Raw genomic sequence first — 17,660 nt, 5'->3', positions numbered from 1 at the left:
CTGAATATAGGAAGCTACTTCCTTCTGCAACACCGATAACATCACCGGTTCGAGCTGCTGTCATGCCACCAGTTTGTATATAGAATGCGGCCATTTGGAATTTGACAGGACGCTGAGGCCTGAAACGAGTCCCTTCAAAGACGGGATCATCCTTGATGAGATCATGAATATGCCAGAAGGCAGCACGGGACATGCTATTGAAGGGACTGTGAGTGATTTCATCCTCACCTGGGTCTTATCCTAGCTCACCGCATCCAGCTTCGAAACCGACGTTCGCTGAAGCCTTCCAGCAGAAGCTGAAAGAACTCCTCAACTTGAGGTGCCTTGTATGGACCCCTTCTACCCCAACGGCCACCGCGTTCATAGTTCTTTTTGGTGTTGATGGACAGGACAAGCATGGCTGCAGCGTCCAGCTCATCCATCTCGTCTTCTGCTTCTGCAAACATTCCGCATGTGACAGCAAATAGCCGCTTCCAATAAGGGATGCTTTTGTTGGCTTTGCTCCGGCGAACATGGACGCGTGTTCGGGCCATGGTCAGTGAGACAGAACGCGACCGCGTCGACCGCGCTGAACGCGACGCAAATTTCGCGCGGAGCTCTAATTGCCACGAGCGTCAACGCAGCTCACGTGTCAATGCCGACTCGGCCAGTGACGTCATTGACAGATGGCATCACACGCTCTCAAGCTCATTCACTCATGCGCACCGGAAATCGACGACCGGAAATCCATTATTGAGTAGGACTTATATGACCGGACGGATCAAACAGAGGTTGTGTGAAAAAGCAGATATTGCTTTCCTTACGTAATGGTCATCATAGGCCCAAGCTGGATCATGATTGTCGATTTCAGCTTTCAGAGTCCTCAAACCGAGTGAGAGGAGTGTGATATTGCTCATTCTTTTGACGACCCACAACCCGACCCATCATACTTTTGTTGAACCTGGTGCTGTCGATACTGAATTGTTGGCTTGGCCGTTCGGTGAACATGCACCTCGTCACGATGTTTACTCAATATGATCGCCCTCCGATAGTGTATCGAGTGATGAACGACGAGCACGGCCCTGGCGTCCCTGGAAGGAAGGAGCCCAGAATCCTTGCGTGGCAAGGGAGCGCGTATGCCGACGAGCAAATGCGCTATGAGCAGCATGTGCGCTGTAAGTGTGCTGAGCCTGACAACAAGGTCTTCAGGTTCATCGCCGGCCTTGACTAGACAGACTCGTCGCGTGTATATAACGCCATTCGCTTGACCTCATGACGATTCGAGAGTCGCATCGCGGCCGGCAATGGGGTTACTCACACTGAGGATTACTCAGATCGTGCGATTGCGGACACATATAAGAACGATGACGTGTGTTCGCAGATCAACTTACACGTTCACCATCCCTATATCTGCTCAGATGGCGAAGAAAGTGACGATCGTAGGCGGGCATGGCAAGGTGAGCCATACCACGTCCTGTGCTACGATCAATATCTCTGATCTGACTTTCCACGACCGCAGGTCTCCCTCCGCCTCACAAAACTGCTCGCGGGTGCACAGAAGTACAGCGTGACCTCCATCATCCGCGACGCGACCCAAGCATCCGACATCCTCGCCGCCGATCCCTCCGCGACTGCGGTCGTCCTCTCCCTAGAAGACTCTCCCGTCTCCGAATTCGCGGAGACCTTCCAGGGTCAGGACGTCGTCGTCTGGAGCGCCGGCGCGGGCGGCAAAGGCGGAGAGGAGCGAACGAAGAAGGTCGACTTTGAGGGCGCGGTGAAGGTGTTCGACGCGATCGAGCAGGTGCAGGGCCCGAAGCCGAGACTGATCCTGGTGTCCGCTGTCGACATCCGCAATCCGGACGTCATCCCTGCACACTACGTGAGTCGCCCCTTTGCCACCCGCGGGGCTTCTGCTGAACGAATCGCATAGACTGAAGAGGATATCGCCCTCTCTAAACGCGTGCGCGGCGCCATCTCCGCGTACATGCATTGGAAGTACGAGGCAGATAAGAACCTTGTGGCTCGTACCGCGTTCGGATGGACGATCCTCCGTCCCGGAGGGCTCACGGACGTTCCCGGCACAGGCAAAGCCTCGATCGGCCGTACACATCTAAGCCCTACTATCTCGGTGCGCCTCGCAGGATAACTAATCGAAATCGCTCTCTGACGTTATCCCTTGCGATCGCAGAGAGACGATGTAGCGCGTGTGTTAGCTCTGCTGATTGACAGGCCGGACGCGAGCGGACTGGCGATCGACCTCGTCGGGGGCGAAACACCCATCGAAGAGGCTCTCGACGCCTTCATCAAGAAGGGCGAAACTGATTGGCTGGGTTGAGGACGCAGTCGGGAATCATAAAAATAAACATCCAGAATCCTGTAACAGTATCAATGGTGATCGTTAGTATGCCGATACCGACGCAGACTACTCGGTATCGATGACGCTATACGCAATAAAGTGTACATGTAGTGTTCCATGCAATTCAGGGAGGTTGACGAGAGAAACGTCGATCAGGCCATTTGTGAGCGGAGGCCAGCTTTGGGCGGCCATACACCGGAGGGATTGCTCAATGTGAATTGATATTCCCAGCTGGATGGCAATGGAAACGGGGTACGCCACTTCATGAGGCTCCGGAGAGATGGCATACGTAAAGAAAAAACTTGCCACGCTCTATGTAGCAGAGTGACTCATTGCTGTGTTCTGTAGGAACGAGACGAGTGCTCTCAGTAGTCTAAGTGGACATACTTCTATGTCCTCGGCGTCAGTTCAATATGTCGGCCCTGAGTGACGAACTCGGTCAGCGGAGTGTAACCAGGATCGCGGTGTGCGATAGAAGTACAGAAGAGAGTAGCATATCGCGGCGAAGATAAGGTGTTGATGCATCTCCACACGCTCGAGAAGCCATCCTCTCTGAGACAGGTTCGGAGACGTAATACAAGAATGTCCAAGGCTAAACGGAACAAATGGGAGGAATCAGCCTGTGAATGTGTGCTACAAAATGCAACGAGGTGCATACGCCCCTTCCGCAGCTGGAACCCGGCAGCAGAGTTCTTGATGTTTTCTTCTAGTTCAGGGCCAAACGGAAGGCGAGTCGCTGCAACCGTGCAATTGGTCCCGTAGCCATGAGCAACTTCACGACCTCCGCACATCACCGGCCAGCGACTCACCCCGGTCAATAGAGCGGAATAACTAAACCGCCCGAGTATAGACCGATTCCAGATGGGGTATCTGAAAAGCCTATGCAGTGTGCCACGACGCTGGCTCGGGATTACGATTACGATAGCCTCTTTGTTACGCCGTCATGAACTCGTCTCGTATTGATGAATTTGGAGCCGCATATAGCCAAGCTAGAAATGGCGTGCACCGTAGACTACCGTAGATGACCTCGCTCCCGAAGCAATGAATCGAGGTGGTCGGTCCTTCATTTCCGTTGACCTGAAAGTTCACTAACCCTCAGTAAAGTTGAGCTTGCGTTGACGTCGGTCAGTTGCATAGACGTTGACGCAGGTCGAAGCGAAGGCAGAAGCTGCGGGAGAGAGAGCGCGGATAGGATCTAAGGGATCCACGACGCCACCAGACAAAAACGGACAATGTCCGGGAGAACTCTGGGGCTTCCAATCTGACAGAGAGTCACGGCTTGGCCTGGGGAGACCGGTGAAACGCTGAACAATGGGCCCGCACGCCACGATGGAATCAATTCGAAAGTCAAGCAACGGCTGCCATGCGCCATACAAGCTTACGCCATACAAGCTTGAGGAGAGCAGAGTGCAGAGGAGTTGGTTTAAAGTGGGATCATAGCATGCCGAGGATCATTGGAACGTCGCGCTGACAGTGCGCTGGACAGGAGCCACCCGCCGACACAGGGGCCGGCAACGCGCGGCAACCCCGATATTTCTCACGGACTACTCCCTCCTCTGCCTGCCTGCAATTTTCTCCCTCTGAAAGTTGTCAGTTTCTGAGTCACTGGGAATCATTGTAACTGTGCCTCAAGGCCATCATTATCCAGCGATTCCTCGAGTTCGATGTGCATGACCATCTCGATATTCTCGAACGTTTTGCTGTATCGTCTACACTCAGCTTGTATTATGTGGTATCCGTATCAAGACCGGCCCTATAAGTCGCGGGATCAACGTGCTATGCAAAACAATTCGGCTCCCAATATTGGGTTCATGACCCGGTACTACAGGCCCTGTGCGGCAATTATATGCTACACCTAAAAAGCCAACAATATGCGACTAAAGCTGTGGCATCCCATATCCGCGTAAAGGTCTCGTTAGTACCTCGTATCCGTATGGTATAATATATTGGGGTGAAGCGTGCGACTCAACGAGCGCTACGGAGGTATTCCCGGTGAAGGAGAGGAAGGATCTATAGCCTACGACATTGCCCCAACTCCCGTTGTCCGTATATGCGCATCACGGAAAGCTTCACGAAGCAAGGTCGCGCGTCCTGCTGGCGCCGCGGCAAAACTGGACGCGGTGCTAACCACGCAAGGTACGCCTTCGTCCTCAGGCAACGCCGATAGAGATTTGCTCCGCAATCGCGTCAAACTTTGCGGTATGATGCTGGGAGGAGCGGCCTGGACATCGAGTTTCCGCCGCGCCCTTTTGCTCCACGTATGGTAAAGACTTGAACCAGCTGAAGGTGGTGTAGCGGGCGACGGACTTGCCGTGACGTGTACGGGGGTCAGGGAGTATAAGCATGGGTATGATGTAGACGCTCTCTCCGTGTTCACAGACAAGCCGCGTTCGCGGGCTTTGGCGGTGTATCTGGGGGAGCGAGAGGGTCCGGCTTGCGATATGAATATGGGCTTGGGAACGGAAAGCGTTGGACTCCTGGACAACCGCGAAAGCGTAGGGCTCCTAGACAGTCGGGAGATAGCTGACGATCTGTCGCGCGAGTGCGCCGTCCATGACGGACTTCGGGCGGGGCGAGGAGAGCTGCAAGCTCCCGCCCCGGTCAGCATCATCGGATACACTAGGTCGTCTGCGCTGATACGCTGTTTGTAGGTTTCAGGAAGCGGCGACGAACAACGCCAGGATGACTGATCAACGAATGAAGGAGGTCGGTAAAACGGGGGAAGGGAACGACGGTAGGGACGCGAGGCGTAAATGTCTTGGAAGTTACGTTCGCTCAAATGATTGGTGCTTGGCCCGCTGGACGTAAGCCAGACGAGAGCCGCGCCGGATATGGCGACCTGAGGAATCAGACGGTTAAAACAAGCACCCTGACGAAGACTTTCACGAGAGTCGTACATCACCGCTGCATATCACAAGACAGAGCCATCCCGGTTCGGCACCTTGAAGAGCCACCATGACGGAGCCGTTCGCGATGAGAGTGGCGGCCTCGATGAGGGTGAATATGAGAGTTCTTCGCAGTATTGCTCGTAAGTCAGGGCTTATGGTTTCCCGCTTCCGCCTGAGCCACCACACGAGGACCCAGACGATCCAAATGTCGATCAAGCCTCTTGCAGGTGGGCCGACGGTGGAGAGTATGCGACCGAATCCAATGATACATGTCGAATCCAGTCGTAAGTACGACACTCGGAGGATGCTCAGGACCGCGGCGAGCGCGAGGTATGCGACGAATATGATGATGTACATGCGGTACAGCGTCGATGCTAGACGCTGCTTGTCTCGGAAAGCCTTCCATAATGTGTACATCCTTTCAAGCAGGAACAGGTATTCGAATATCTATGTAGTCAGACCATGTCAGCGTGAAGATTTGTGCCCGTGAAAAGAAACGAGATCTGACTTTACTCCACAGATATAAGACAATGCATACGTACACGCCCAGAGTGCAGTTCGCCAGGTCGGTTGACAAGCCTGCCCCGAAAATCATGTACGCTGATCCAAAGGCGCACAGCCAGGACAGAACCAAGTCCCCCATAACCAACACCCTGGTAGCCTTGTTGGATGACCATGAGCGCCATGACCATGGCCCAAACGGGAACTCGAGAGGGCGTCGAGCTAAGCAAAACGACAAGACGGACATGCTCAAGAGCAAAAGGAGGCAGACGGTATTCCTCAAGATGGCGGAAGGGAACCTAGTAGCTGGCCCATCCATAGCCTCTCACCGGGCGGAGTGCGAGAGCAGGCGCGAACGGGACAAGGGAAATCAAGAGAAAGGCGTTCTAGCAAGGGCTGCGCTTCGCGAGGGTCTTTGCTAGTCTGAAACTGGGTGGAGTGACTCGCCGATTGATGAGTGACATCTCGCGAGCGGACAGCTGGCGAAGGCGATTAACGAGCTTTTGGGAGATCGGGCAGCGCGGCGATGTGCGGATGTCATCGGCGTGCCACGCTCGTAGCATTAATCAAGCAGAAGTGCGTGCGGATCCGGGTTGGCAACAGAACATGTCGATTCACTTACCAAGAAGAGCGAAGCGGAGACCCCACATGCGTTCCTCAATGACGCGGCGTCTCATCCAGCCTACATGGATCCGTGTAAGAGAAGATTGCTGGATGATTGGAGCACACAGACCTTCCAACAACGTCGGTGTAGGTTAGCGATGGTTAGCGATGGTCGGAGGTTCCGTACCTCTCGGACAAACGCCGCAATGGATGAGGTCAATTCGCGAGTTGACGCCGCTGGCTCGGTTTGCGTGCCGAAACTCGGATTGCCAAAGCTCCGCTTCATTACACCGGGCGTCAATCGTACTACGTGAGATACACTTCAATTTGGCCGCCACTGATGTTCGCCTGGAATAGATAGACGTGCGCGGTCGGAAGTACGACAACGGAGGCGGCAATACATTCGTCAGAGGAGCTTGAGGTTCTCCGTCACAGTCAAACGAGGGGGCGAGTTGGACACTTATACTCGGCAAACCGGCAGCGCGGTACCTACCATTGCATAGTCAATCTCACATACAGCGAAAAGATCGTCTTACGGCAGATGATTGTATGTTTGCTGCCCGGCGGTGACCTTACGTTGTGGGTGAAGTTCGTTCGGACCCGCGCCGACGATGCTTCCATCACGGCTGAGATGCTCGATAGAATTCTTGTGCTGAAGGAAACTATCAGCGGCCCGATGTGAGGCGATAGCGATTGTAGCAAACGTACCAGAAACAGTCTGCGGTAGAAGCAAGTCACAAGCAATTCATCGGGTGGGGTTGTTCGACTGCGAATTGGAGGTGTCTCGCGTTTATAGCGTTTTGAGTGCCGAATGTGATCATAGAGGATGGAATATTGATGGAATTAGCGGCTGAGCAGCCCATACTGTCGTCCACGACCTCACAGCGAGTCGCCTCCTGGATCACCATCGTCTCCTCAGAAGCATGTAGGAGCAAATCGTCCATAACCTCCCCGGAGGCTTTAGACTGCGTTCATGATCGCGAATGCGCGATGAGGAGGAAGTAAGTAGGTAGCGTAAACGCGCTGAAGTGACTGGTCCATTACAAAGGTCAACAATATATTTACCCACGGTCCTTGACCAATCTAGTCGCGTTACTAACGCCACGACTGCTGCACGCTTCAGCGCAGCCGCGATCCGCTATATTGCCTATACCCTCGCGAATATAACTGCGGACTGTGCCTTCTTACAAGACATCTGGCGAGAGCGTTCTATGTCTGATATCCCACTGCATATACTCGGACGAAAATACGGATCTAAAGTCGCGGCATACTCTGCTCTTCCTGGTGACGACGGACTGGACGGCGGTCCTTCTACTGCTTCTAACGAACTCGCCAAGGGGGGACGTAACAACAACGCACAGAGAACTATGCCTATGAGCGCGCGTGCTGCAGCAATAGCCTCGGGATCGCGGCGGAAGAGGGGCAACGAGCGGTACGCCGATGACCCGGAGGAGCAAGCTGGACTGCTGGCCGATGAGGGTGAAGAGAGTGAGGGGGCCTATAGAGAAGATCCGGACCAGGAGGCGAGATCAGTGGAGGAACAACCTGTGAGTAGATCCTGCGCGTTATTGGCGTCGTACTGACAGCCGGGTCCAGCGACCTCCGTCGAGACGCAGTCAATTGAGCAGTAAGGAGAAGGGGAAGGACAAATCGCGAACAGTTCCGTTTCGTCCACCAGGTCCGTGTACCATGTAATGTAATACTCAAACCATATCTGAACTCGTCGTAGACAAGCTGCAGTCACGTTTCCCCCCGAACATCGTTCGGAACCAGAAATATAACGCGTTCACGTTTCTCCCCATCGTATTCTACGAGCAGTTCAAGTTCTTCTTCAACCTATACTTTCTTCTCGTCGCATTATCACAATTCGTACCTGCATTGAAGATCGGTATGCGTCCATCTTGCATATACTCTACGTCCCGTTCCTAACCGTGCTCGGTAGGCTTCATCGCGACCTATGTCGCTCCCCTCGCGTTTGTCCTTGTTGTAACGATGGGCAAAGAGGCGTACGACGACTATTGCCGTTACCTCCGAGATCGCGAAGCGAATTCCACTAAATACTCCATCCTCGCACCACCCTCATCCTCTTCCGCATCACACGTAACCTCTCCCATACCGTTTCCTATGTCCGCCCTCCAATCGGTCCCATCATCCGCACTACGCGTGGGCGACCTCCTGTTACTCGAGAAGAACCAGCGTGTACCGGCGGATATGGTCTTATTGCGCACTAGTGACGCGTCGGGAACCTGCTTCATTCGCACGGACCAGCTAGACGGAGAGACAGACTGGAAGCTACGCGTCGCGGTACCTGCTACCCAAGCTTTACCCAGTGACGAGGCCCTTCTAAGTCTCGAAGGCGAAGTCTATGGTCAGTTTTTACCCTTTCTCGCCCTGACCAAGGTCGTGACCGCTGACGCATTACGCGCTCATCGCAGCCGATCCACCCATCAAGGACATACACACATTCATCGGAACCTTTACGGTTAACACGCCAGCATCCCAGTCCTCTAGCGCCTTCCACCCTCGCGCTCCAAGCACAAGGCATTCGTCCAACTCGCGACAATCGGAGGACACCCGCGAAGATGATGTCCCATTGGTGCCAGTCCCTCAGATATCTCCTTTGACTGCGGAAAACCTTCTATGGGCGAACACGGTCTTGGCAGCAGGATCGGCCATTGGCCTAGTAATTTACACCGGTCCAGAGACTAGGGCAGTCATGAACACGAGCCATCCAAAGACGAAGGTCGGGCTGCTAGATATTGAGATTAATCGACTTGCGAAGGCAAGCGAAGTCCTAACGGGTATATTAGGCTAAGATGAGCTGACAGGATTGGCGCAGATTCTTTGCGCTGTGACGTTCGCCCTATCGCTGGTACTTGTTGCGCTAAACGGTTTCCGGGGATTGTGGTACATTTACGTTTTCCGATTTCTCATTCTCTTCTCGTCCATCATCCCTATCAGGTGCGTCCCGGAACCGTGTGCAGGTCGAACGATATCGCTCAACGCTGTCTCAGCCTTCGCGTCAATCTCGATATGGGGAAGACCGTCTATGCACAACAGATCCAGAACGACCCCGAGATCCCGGGCACCATCGTGCGCACTAGCACGTTACCGGAAGAGCTTGGGCGGATCGAATACCTGCTGAGCGACAAAACGGGAACATTGACTCAGAATGGTGGGTCCCTGCTCTGCTTACAAGTTATGGCCGCGCTCATATATGTTCCCGATGAATAGAGATGGAGATGAAGAAACTGCACATGGGGACCATGTCCTACGGTTTCGACTCCATGGATGAAGTTGCACATCAACTGGCAACGGCCTTCGGAGGCGTTGAGGACGCAGGTCCGAACCGACCAGACATCCACATGCGTCAAAGGACAATCCAGCTTACGACCTGATTTAGGACACAAGCGACACGGATCCACTGTCACGGGTATTCAGTTGGCGACACGAGGCCGACGAGATATGTCTTCCCGAGTCCGGGACGTTGTCCTCAGTTTGGCACTCTGTCATAATGTAGGCATGGCTTCTGCTTCCATTCAGCTTGGTTATGACGTCCACCGCAGGTCACACCAGTCACCAACGACGATGGCACCGTCACTTACCAAGCGTCATCTCCTGATGAGGTCGCGATCGTCCAGTGGACGGCATCCATCGGCCTGACGCTCGTCTTCCGAGATCGTACCCGAATAGAGCTGCAGAACCCTGCGGGCGCCCGTATGGCATTCGAAGTCCTCGAGCTCTTCCCCTTCAGCTCCGAGTCGAAGCGAATGGGAATCGTGGTTCGCGAAGAGTCCACCGGCGAGATCACCTTCATACAGAAGGGGGCCGATGTCGTCATGGCCAAGATCGTGCAGCGGAACGACTGGCTCGAGGAAGAATGCGGTAACATGGCCCGAGAAGGTCTGCGAACACTCGTTGTAGGTCGAAAGCGCATGAGCGACCAGGCGTACGAGGAATTCAAGCGAAGTTACCATGAGGCGAGCGTGCAGCTGGAAGGTCGGAACGAGGCGATGGCGGCGGTTGTGGCTGACGCGCTTGAGCGGGATCTCGAACTTCTGGGTCTGACCGGCGTCGAAGACAAGCTACAGGAGGACGTCAAATCAACACTGGAACTGCTTCGCAATGCAGGAATCAAAATCTGGATGCTGACTGGTGACAAGATCGAGACCGCGACCTGCATTGCTATTTCTACGAAACTTGTCGCGAGGAATCAGTACATCCACCAGGTTGCGAAGCGTACGTCCGCAGTGTTCTCTTCGATAGCACAGTGTTAATGCTCCTTTCAGTCAAGACGCCGGAGGAAGTCCGTCACCAACTGGAGTTTCTCCAGTCCAAGCTGAATTGCTGCCTCGTTATTGATGGCGAATCCCTTCAGGTGATTGCGCATATATTCGCATGCTCCCGGGTCGGCCTGACCAGCTACAATCCAGCTGTGCTTGAACCTGTTTCAGAATGAATTCGTGGAGATCGCCACGAAGCTTTCCGCTGTGGTGGCCTGCCGTTGCTCACCAACGCAAAAAGCTGACGTGGCTCGGTTGATTCGGAGGCATACCAAGAAACGGGTATGTTGCATTGGTGACGGAGGGAACGACGTCAGCATGATTCAAGCAGCGGACGTTGGTAAGTGTTTCTACGTACGATATATCTGCCCTATCCTCATCCTTTCCTCCAAAGGCGTCGGAATCGTCGGGAAAGAGGGCAAGCAAGCATCCTTGGCCGCCGATTTCTCGGTTACCCAGTTCAGTTTCCTCACCAAACTCCTCATGTGGCACGGTCGCAACTCGTATCGACGCTCGGCAAAACTGGCGCAGTTCGTCATCCACCGCGGCCTCATCATCTCCGTCATGCAAGCCGTCTTTTCCGCCATATTCTATTTTGCTCCAATCGCATTGTACCAGGGCTGGCTCATGGCCGGATACGCGACAGTATATACCATGGCGCCGGTCTTCTCCCTTGTCCTGGATAGGGATGTCAACGAAGACCTGGCATTGTTATACCCCGAACTATACAAAGAACTCACCAAGGTCAGTAGGCACTTTGTTTACTCAGAAGCGATACTCACAGAAGGTACAGGGCCGAGCTCTGTCGTATAAGACGTTCTTTATGTGGCTGATGATCAGCGTATACCAAGGTACGTTGGCCGAAGCTTCCCCGGGAACGCTTGCTGACCTCATGCGTTGTCAGGCGCTGCCATCATGATCATGTCCTTAGTGCTATTCGAGAACGAATTTCTGAACATCGTTGCGATTTCCTTCACGGCGCTCATCCTCAACGAGCTCATCATGGTCGCGTTGGAGATCACTACATGGTCAGTTACTCCGTTCGTCGATCGACTGCGCACTCACCCACCTCTCGAACAGGCATATGTACATGGCAATATCAGAAGTCGCGACTCTAATCCTATACGCTGTCAGCATCATCTTCCTTCCGGAATACTTTGGTATGTGCCATCAACGTCAGTTTCGTTTCTCTGTCTGACCACAATCCCCAGATCTCAGCTTCGTGGTTTCCGTGCGGTTCGCATGGAAGGTCGCGGTGATCGTGGCCGTCAGCGCACTTCCGTTGTACATTATCAAGCTCATCAAGAGCCGCGTCGCCCCCGCGGCATACAGTAAACTGTTGTAATGTAGCTTAAACTCGCGAGCCAAATCTTTCAAGCCTTATTCCTTTTCTTTTATCTCGTGAGGCAATCAGCCTGTCAGAGTCGACTGGAGTACAAGCGATGCGATGCGATACGTGAAGTTCGGGCATCTCGCAGCGAGTTACGATAGCAACGGGATGGGGTTATACGATGACAGGGAAAAGAAGAGAAATGCTACGATGCGAATAAGCTAATTGCCGTGATGAGGTGGAGAGGGTGTGAATGGGGTAGAATTAGGGAAAATCGATGTAGGATGCCAGTCCGGGTGCGGGGTCGCGTTGCCCCACATGCCAGGCGGCGGTCGAGGGCCGCCAAAGCCTGGGGGTGCAGCGGGACTCCATGGTACACGAGAAACACCGTCTCCAATGGGAGGCGCGCCGATCGGGCCAGGGGCAGCGCCCCAGCCCTGTCCAACCGCACTCGGGGGAGCTCGCCGAGCGGGTCCCACCACCTCGTCATCGTCTGCGATCAGCGCAGACGAGCCGAGGACGCCCTTCGGGCTGGGAGACCGCCTGACGGGTGAACCGGAGCCTGATCGGTTGGCCATCTCTGCGGAAGGACGGGCAATCGGCGCGGGAATCGGGCGCGATGCGGGCGGGGGGCCGATGGGACCAGGACCCTGCGGAAGCGGTACAGACATGCGTCGCGCACTGGGACCAGGCGCGCCACTTCCTGGAGCCATACCCATGGGTGTCTGCGGGGGGCCAATCGGCGCTATGGGTCCACCGGGTGCCTTCGACGGAGGAGCAATCGGGCCGGGAGGAGGGCCAGGCGCTGGCGCTACCACGCCGCGAGCGTACGGCGGGTCGGGGCCGAAGGGCGGCATTGGCCCTGGAGGTCCGAAGTTGCGCGGGCCCAAAGGTCCAGGGGAAGGGAGGGTAGGAAGTGACTGGCTTATAGGAAACGCGCCGAACGCGGGAGGTGGGGTGTACGGCATCCTCGGCGGCATTCCGGAGCTAGAGGGCGCGACGCCCTCAGGCGAGTAGATCGGAGTCGAGGGGTGCGGGGCGAGCTGGGGAACTTGAGGGGTGATGGGCGTCGGAGGTGTCGAGTTGGTGACGACAACAGGGCGGGGCTGCTGATGGCGAGGAGGCTGCACAGGCGTGTTCAGAGTGCTGGGACCGGCCGAGTTCGCCTTGCTGAGGATCTTCTTGGGAGCCACAGGGGCAGTGGGTGAACGGGGCTGTGATGTCGACGGACCGGCGACAGCCCGAGGAGACGTAGGCTGGCGGTTGGCCGCATTCTGCTTCCGCTGCTGCTGCTGCTGTGCCGCACGCTCGCGCTCGCGCTGCTCCTTGGCCTCCTTCTCCGCCTTCTCCTTGGCCTCCCGTTCCTCCTTCTCCTTCGCCAACTGTCGTTCCCTCGCCTCCCTCGCCTCCTTCTCCTTCTGCTCCTTCTCCCGCTTGACTGCCGCGGCCGCGGCCGCCTTCTCCGCCCGTTCCGCCCTCTCCTTGGCCTCGCGTTCCTCCTTGGCCTTACGCTCCTTCTCCTCACGTTCGCGTCGCTCCGCCTTGGCCTTCTCCTCCTTCTCCTTCCGCTTCCGCTCCTGCTCGGCCTGTCTTTCCTTCTCCTCCGCAATCCGCTTCCGCTTCTCCTCTTCCTTCCGCTGCCTCTCCTCTTCCGCTGCCTTCCGCGCCGCCTCACGCTTCGCCCGCTCCTCCTCACGCTTCTTGCGCTGCTCTTCCTCGATGGCCGCTTGCTTCGCACGCAGAGCAGCTTCTTCCGCTGCCTTCTCCGCTGCCCTAGCAGCGCGCTCCTCCTCCTTCGCAAGCTTCTGCTGACTACGTATCCGCAAACGAGGGTGGATCAGTTTCCAGATAGCCAGGATAGATAACGACGGGTACGCACCGCTTTTTGTCCTTCTTCTTCTGGGACTGCGACTGCTTCTTCATGTCCTTCTCCTTCGCCGCCTTGTCCTCATCCTCCAACTCCCTCAACAACTGCAGCTGCTTCTCCTGCGCCATCTTCTCCCTGTATGCCTGCAGCACCCGCTGCTCGAACATGCGCGCGGCGAAGATGGAGAACATGCGTTTACCCTCCTCCATCTTCTGTTGCTCGGTCATAACCTGCAGATACGTGAGCTGGTGTGTCGAAGTATGAAGCGTCCGTTCACGAACCTCCTCTTCCTCATCGTCTTCGTCGTCTTCGTCATCCTCGTCATCCTCATCGTCAAGGTCGTCCTCGTCGTCCTCATCCTCGCTGTCATCCTCGATGTCTGCGGCTGCCTCCTCCTCCCTCTGCATCCGGCGTTCAGCGAGCTGCTCCATCATCTCCAAGAACTTCTGCCCATCGTTCTTCAGAAGGTCATCCGCGACCGTCAGTATATTGCCTATCCCTAGGCAATTAACACCATCGACAGCGAATTTCGAAGATGAGCCTTACCAGTGACAGTGAGGCTGTTACCGAAGTTGAACAGCCCGTCTCCCCCAGCCTTCCCTTCCGGTTGTCGACGACTTCGAGGCGGCGGTGCCGCTGCCCGACGCCCCCGACTCTTGACCTCCTCCTCCTCCTCGTCCAGATCCTCCTCCTCCTCCTCATCCTCCTCGTCCTCCTCCTCTTCGTCCTCGTACTCGTCATCATAGTCTTCGTCAGGGTCATCCTCCTCGAACTCGCTCTCCGGCTTCACCGGCTTCCGCCCGTTCACCGCCGTCGTGGTCTTCCGCGGCGACGCGATGACGGGCTTGTGCGGATCGACCGGAGCCCCGTTCTTGTCCAGCACGACGCTCCCCGGAAAGGGCCCCGGACCCGGTGGTGGAGGGAGGGTGCCGCCGGACGAGACGTATCGCTGCTGGTAGTTCGCGTACTGCTCTAGCTCATCGTAATAAGCTTCGTACAGTACCTCGAGCTCTTCTTCTATCGCATTCCTGTTGGCGCACGATCGGACGATCACGGATCGCGACGGGGATGGACATGGACGATGGTTCCGATCAAAGCGTCAGCACAAGGGTCCGCACGAGACCAACAACGACGGATGACGAACCGCTTCCGGCCGCACACGGCGCAGCTACAGCTGTGCTTCTGCTGCTCCTTCATCTTCTTCAGGACGGCCTCCTTCTCCACCTTGACCAGATCCCGGCGCTCCTCCTCGCGCAGACCGAGCCAGAACTCCTTGATGCGCTCGCGCTCCTGGGCCGAGTTGGTGTTCCATATCTTGGAGTTGTTCGCCTTGGATGAGCTCTGATTGGCCTGGGCGTTCCGGGTCTTGTTGTGGCCCGATGCGTTCGAGCTCGGCGGGGACGGGTGGTGGTGGGGATGGTTGTGATACGCGTTCGGGTGCGCGGGGGCCTTGGAGGCGGCCCTGGCCGTGCGGGCGGGCGGCGGCGGGTTGGCGGCCGGGGCGGGTGTCTGGGCATAGTTCATCGGCTGTTTGCCCGCCGCGCGCGAGCTCGGGGGAGGATTGGCGGTCGTCGCGGGCGGTCGTGCAGGCGCCGGCATCGTCTGAGGATGAGCATCCCTTGTGACAAATTCTTGGGTCACAGGCGAGGGCATCGTGGGAACAAGCGGCGGAGTTGCGTTCGGCGCGGCGTCTGCCGGAGGCGCGGTCTGTCCTCCCGCCGCCGTCCCGCCGCCGTTCTTCCCCTTCTTTTTCTTCTTTTTCTTGTTGGCCCGCCCCCCGCCCGGCGACGGCTGCGCACCGGGGACGCCGCGGTCCACGCCGTTGTGGGTATGGCCAGCGGAGGGGTGGTGCGGAACCGTGCCTCGCGCAGGCGTGCCGTCGTATTCGACGTCGTGCTCGAACATGTCCTCCTCCAGCTCCTCGTCCTCCGTGTAGTAGTCGTCGTCCGGATAGTCTGCAGCATCGTCACCCATCTCAAATGTGTTCGAGAGCATGATGTCCAAGTAACCCGACACACCATGGGGAGGCAAGTGCCCGTGCTCGGCGAGCAGGCCCTGCGCCGCCGCCGCCTGCTCCACCGCGCGGTTGAAGGCCGGGTTGGAGAAGATGGCGGGATCGAACGGGAGCGAGCTCGGGTACGCGCCCGGCGGGTATCCCGGCGCGCCTTTCGTCGGGCTGCCGTTGCCGCCGCCGCCGCCTTCTGGAGAGCCGTGTGCGGCCTTGAGCCCGGACTGCACCATCTGCTGGGCGATGGCGTACATAGCCTGCGCCTTGATCGCGCTCTCGTCACCGGCTGTCATCGCGGACTGAGAACAGGTGGTCCGTACAAAGTTGCGTATGTGCGCGGGGAGCGCCGCCCAGTACTCGTCGTCGTCCGCCAGCCCCATCCCGCCCTCCGGGTCCGCGTCCATCCGCCGGTAGAGGTCGTCCGCCGTCGCGAGCAGCTCCGCCTGCGCCGCGGCCGCGCTCGCGCTGAGCTTTGCCGTGGCCGCGGCAGACGCGTTAAGGGAGGCGCTGGTAGAGAGGTGAACGGACTCGAGCTCCGGAGAGAGGCCCGTGCGCAGGGCCGGGCTCATCATGGGTTCGAGCGGCGGGGGCATATCTCCTTCATCGTCGTCCTCCTCCTCTTCCTCCGCAGGGTGAGATAGCCCGTTCGCCCCCTTCGACTTTTTCTTCTTTTTCTTCTTTTTGTTGGGCGATGTCCCGTCGACGACCTGCTGGGGCGGCTCCGGTGGCTTCTGCGCGGGCGGTGGAGCGGGCTGCTGCACCACGCGCGGGGGCCGCCGCAAGGGCCCATTCGCGTTAAGCTTGTACGGCTTCGTCGTCATGTCCAACGACGATGGGTCGATCGTGTGCAAGACCGGGTCGACCTGCGGATGTGCAGGCGCGCGACGCTTGAAGATCTATGGTGCTCCCCGAGCTGTGTGGCCGACGTCGCCGATGCCGAGAAACGGGCGGTGAAAGCGAAACCTGCTCGGGGTCGTGTGCAAGGATATTGGGGAATGTCGTGAGATGGACTGCAGAAGGAGATCGTTCGAGGAAAAGAGCACGGATGTGGGCACTGGGTCCGCACAGGCGAGTGAAGGGGCCGCACCGGCCTCGGATTTTGCCGATCGCTGATAACTCCTTATTCCAACCCTCTTACTTAAATTACCGCCGGCATCCATGTGTTTGACCAGCATCACCTCTCTTCGAGCCAATCTGAGATGCACGAAAAACTCCGGGCTGTCCGACGCGGATTCATCTTCTCCAGGTCAATATGCCTACTTCCGCCTTGCAAAAATTGTTAAGAATATTTTACCACCGATGCGGTACCGACGGTCTCCACTGCTCAAACACTCACGATCATGACTCGTTCAGCCTCTCTCCGAGACTGATCATGGTCGCGATCGAGCTTGGGCCGAGCCTCCTGCAAATAAAGCGATACTCAATGCGCGAAGAGAACACGCTTCCTCCCACTTGCATCTTCATGCAACCCCTCTATGATGTTCCCATCGATCAACGCCATTCATCGTGCTTTCTCCAAGTGCACATTGGAGATCTCCATCCCGAGCATGATCATGTCATCCGGCGGCATATATGCGGGCAGTGATACTAGACCGCGCCATGTTTCGGAAGGATCTGCCTACGCGGTGTACGCATACATCCAGGAAACGTGGATCAAGTCGGAGCTCGTAGCAGTTTAACTGGTACACATCGAGGAGACCATGGCTACGACGCATCGACAAGATATCTAACAAGGCGACAAGGTCGTCACACTCCGCCTCCGAATTCCCTCACGTTCATCGTCCGGTTCACGATTCTAGCAGTCAGGGTTGCAAGCCGGGCAAATCCCGATGCAATTCGGGGGCC

The 17,660-nt window shown here is 56.7% G+C and overlaps 4 protein-coding genes across 4 annotated transcripts; 2 read left to right on the top strand and 2 right to left on the bottom strand.

The window, feature by feature from the left end:
• Positions 1 to 1,378: 1,378 nt before the first annotated feature.
• On the top strand, positions 1,379 to 2,474 carry PUNSTDRAFT_107471 (NAD(P)-binding protein). The gene is made up of 4 exons (XM_007387519.1): positions 1,379 to 1,436; positions 1,499 to 1,858; positions 1,910 to 2,107; positions 2,168 to 2,474. Exons 1-4 carry the CDS (start codon positions 1,398 to 1,400, stop codon positions 2,312 to 2,314), a joined length of 744 nt encoding a protein of 247 aa, XP_007387581.1. The 5' UTR covers positions 1,379 to 1,397; the 3' UTR covers positions 2,315 to 2,474.
• Positions 2,475 to 4,485: 2,011 nt separating this feature from the next.
• PUNSTDRAFT_137859 (uncharacterized protein) lies at positions 4,486 to 5,915 on the bottom strand (the record flags this gene model as incomplete). The annotated part of the gene is made up of 5 exons (XM_007387518.1): positions 4,486 to 4,812; positions 4,864 to 4,976; positions 5,009 to 5,174; positions 5,233 to 5,670; positions 5,766 to 5,915. 5 exons carry the CDS (start codon positions 5,913 to 5,915, stop codon positions 4,486 to 4,488), a joined length of 1,194 nt encoding a protein of 397 aa, XP_007387580.1.
• Positions 5,916 to 7,463: 1,548 nt separating this feature from the next.
• On the top strand, positions 7,464 to 11,985 carry PUNSTDRAFT_122504 (aminophospholipid-transporting P-type ATPase). Its single transcript, XM_007387517.1, has 17 exons — positions 7,464 to 7,874; positions 7,924 to 8,005; positions 8,057 to 8,215; positions 8,270 to 8,695; positions 8,763 to 9,109; positions 9,167 to 9,288; positions 9,342 to 9,502; positions 9,562 to 9,669; positions 9,731 to 9,843; positions 9,894 to 10,566; positions 10,617 to 10,705; positions 10,761 to 10,950; positions 11,005 to 11,354; positions 11,404 to 11,461; positions 11,515 to 11,638; positions 11,691 to 11,770; positions 11,822 to 11,985. The coding sequence occupies exons 1-17, from the start codon at positions 7,539 to 7,541 to the stop codon at positions 11,953 to 11,955; spliced, it is 3,552 nt and encodes a 1,183-aa protein (XP_007387579.1). The 5' UTR covers positions 7,464 to 7,538; the 3' UTR covers positions 11,956 to 11,985.
• A 176-nt stretch (positions 11,986 to 12,161) lies between these two features.
• PUNSTDRAFT_47014 (uncharacterized protein) lies at positions 12,162 to 16,636 on the bottom strand (the record flags this gene model as incomplete). The annotated part of the gene is made up of 5 exons (XM_007387516.1): positions 12,162 to 13,752; positions 13,820 to 14,037; positions 14,089 to 14,306; positions 14,354 to 14,835; positions 14,952 to 16,636. The coding sequence occupies 5 exons, from the start codon at positions 16,634 to 16,636 to the stop codon at positions 12,162 to 12,164; spliced, it is 4,194 nt and encodes a 1,397-aa protein (XP_007387578.1).
• Positions 16,637 to 17,660: the final 1,024 nt, after the last annotated feature.

The sequence above is a fragment of the Punctularia strigosozonata genome (genome assembly GCF_000264995.1).
Source record: "Punctularia strigosozonata HHB-11173 SS5 unplaced genomic scaffold PUNSTscaffold_14, whole genome shotgun sequence".
In the NCBI taxonomy this organism is placed as follows: domain Eukaryota; kingdom Fungi; phylum Basidiomycota; class Agaricomycetes; order Corticiales; family Punctulariaceae; genus Punctularia; species Punctularia strigosozonata.
Note: the sequence above shows the minus strand (reverse complement) of the source record. Positions and strands in the feature narration are given on the sequence as shown.

Bases quoted from the DNA above. Each gene is read 5' to 3' on its own strand.
- PUNSTDRAFT_107471 (XM_007387519.1), top strand. From the start codon at position 1,398: ATGGCGAAGAAAGTGACGATCGTAGGCGGGCATGGCAAG. The intron at 1,437-1,498 runs GTGAGCCATACC...CCACGACCGCAG, and splicing joins TCGTAGGCGGGCATGGCAAG to GTCTCCCTCCGCCTCACAAA. The intron at 2,108-2,167 runs GTGCGCCTCGCA...TTGCGATCGCAG, and splicing joins ATCTAAGCCCTACTATCTCG to AGAGACGATGTAGCGCGTGT.
- PUNSTDRAFT_122504 (XM_007387517.1), top strand. From the start codon at position 7,539: ATGTCTGATATCCCACTGCATATACTCGGACGAAAATACGGATCTAAA. The intron at 8,216-8,269 runs GTATGCGTCCAT...CGTGCTCGGTAG, and splicing joins CGTACCTGCATTGAAGATCG to GCTTCATCGCGACCTATGTC. The intron at 9,844-9,893 runs GTAGGCATGGCT...CGTCCACCGCAG, and splicing joins GTTTGGCACTCTGTCATAAT to GTCACACCAGTCACCAACGA.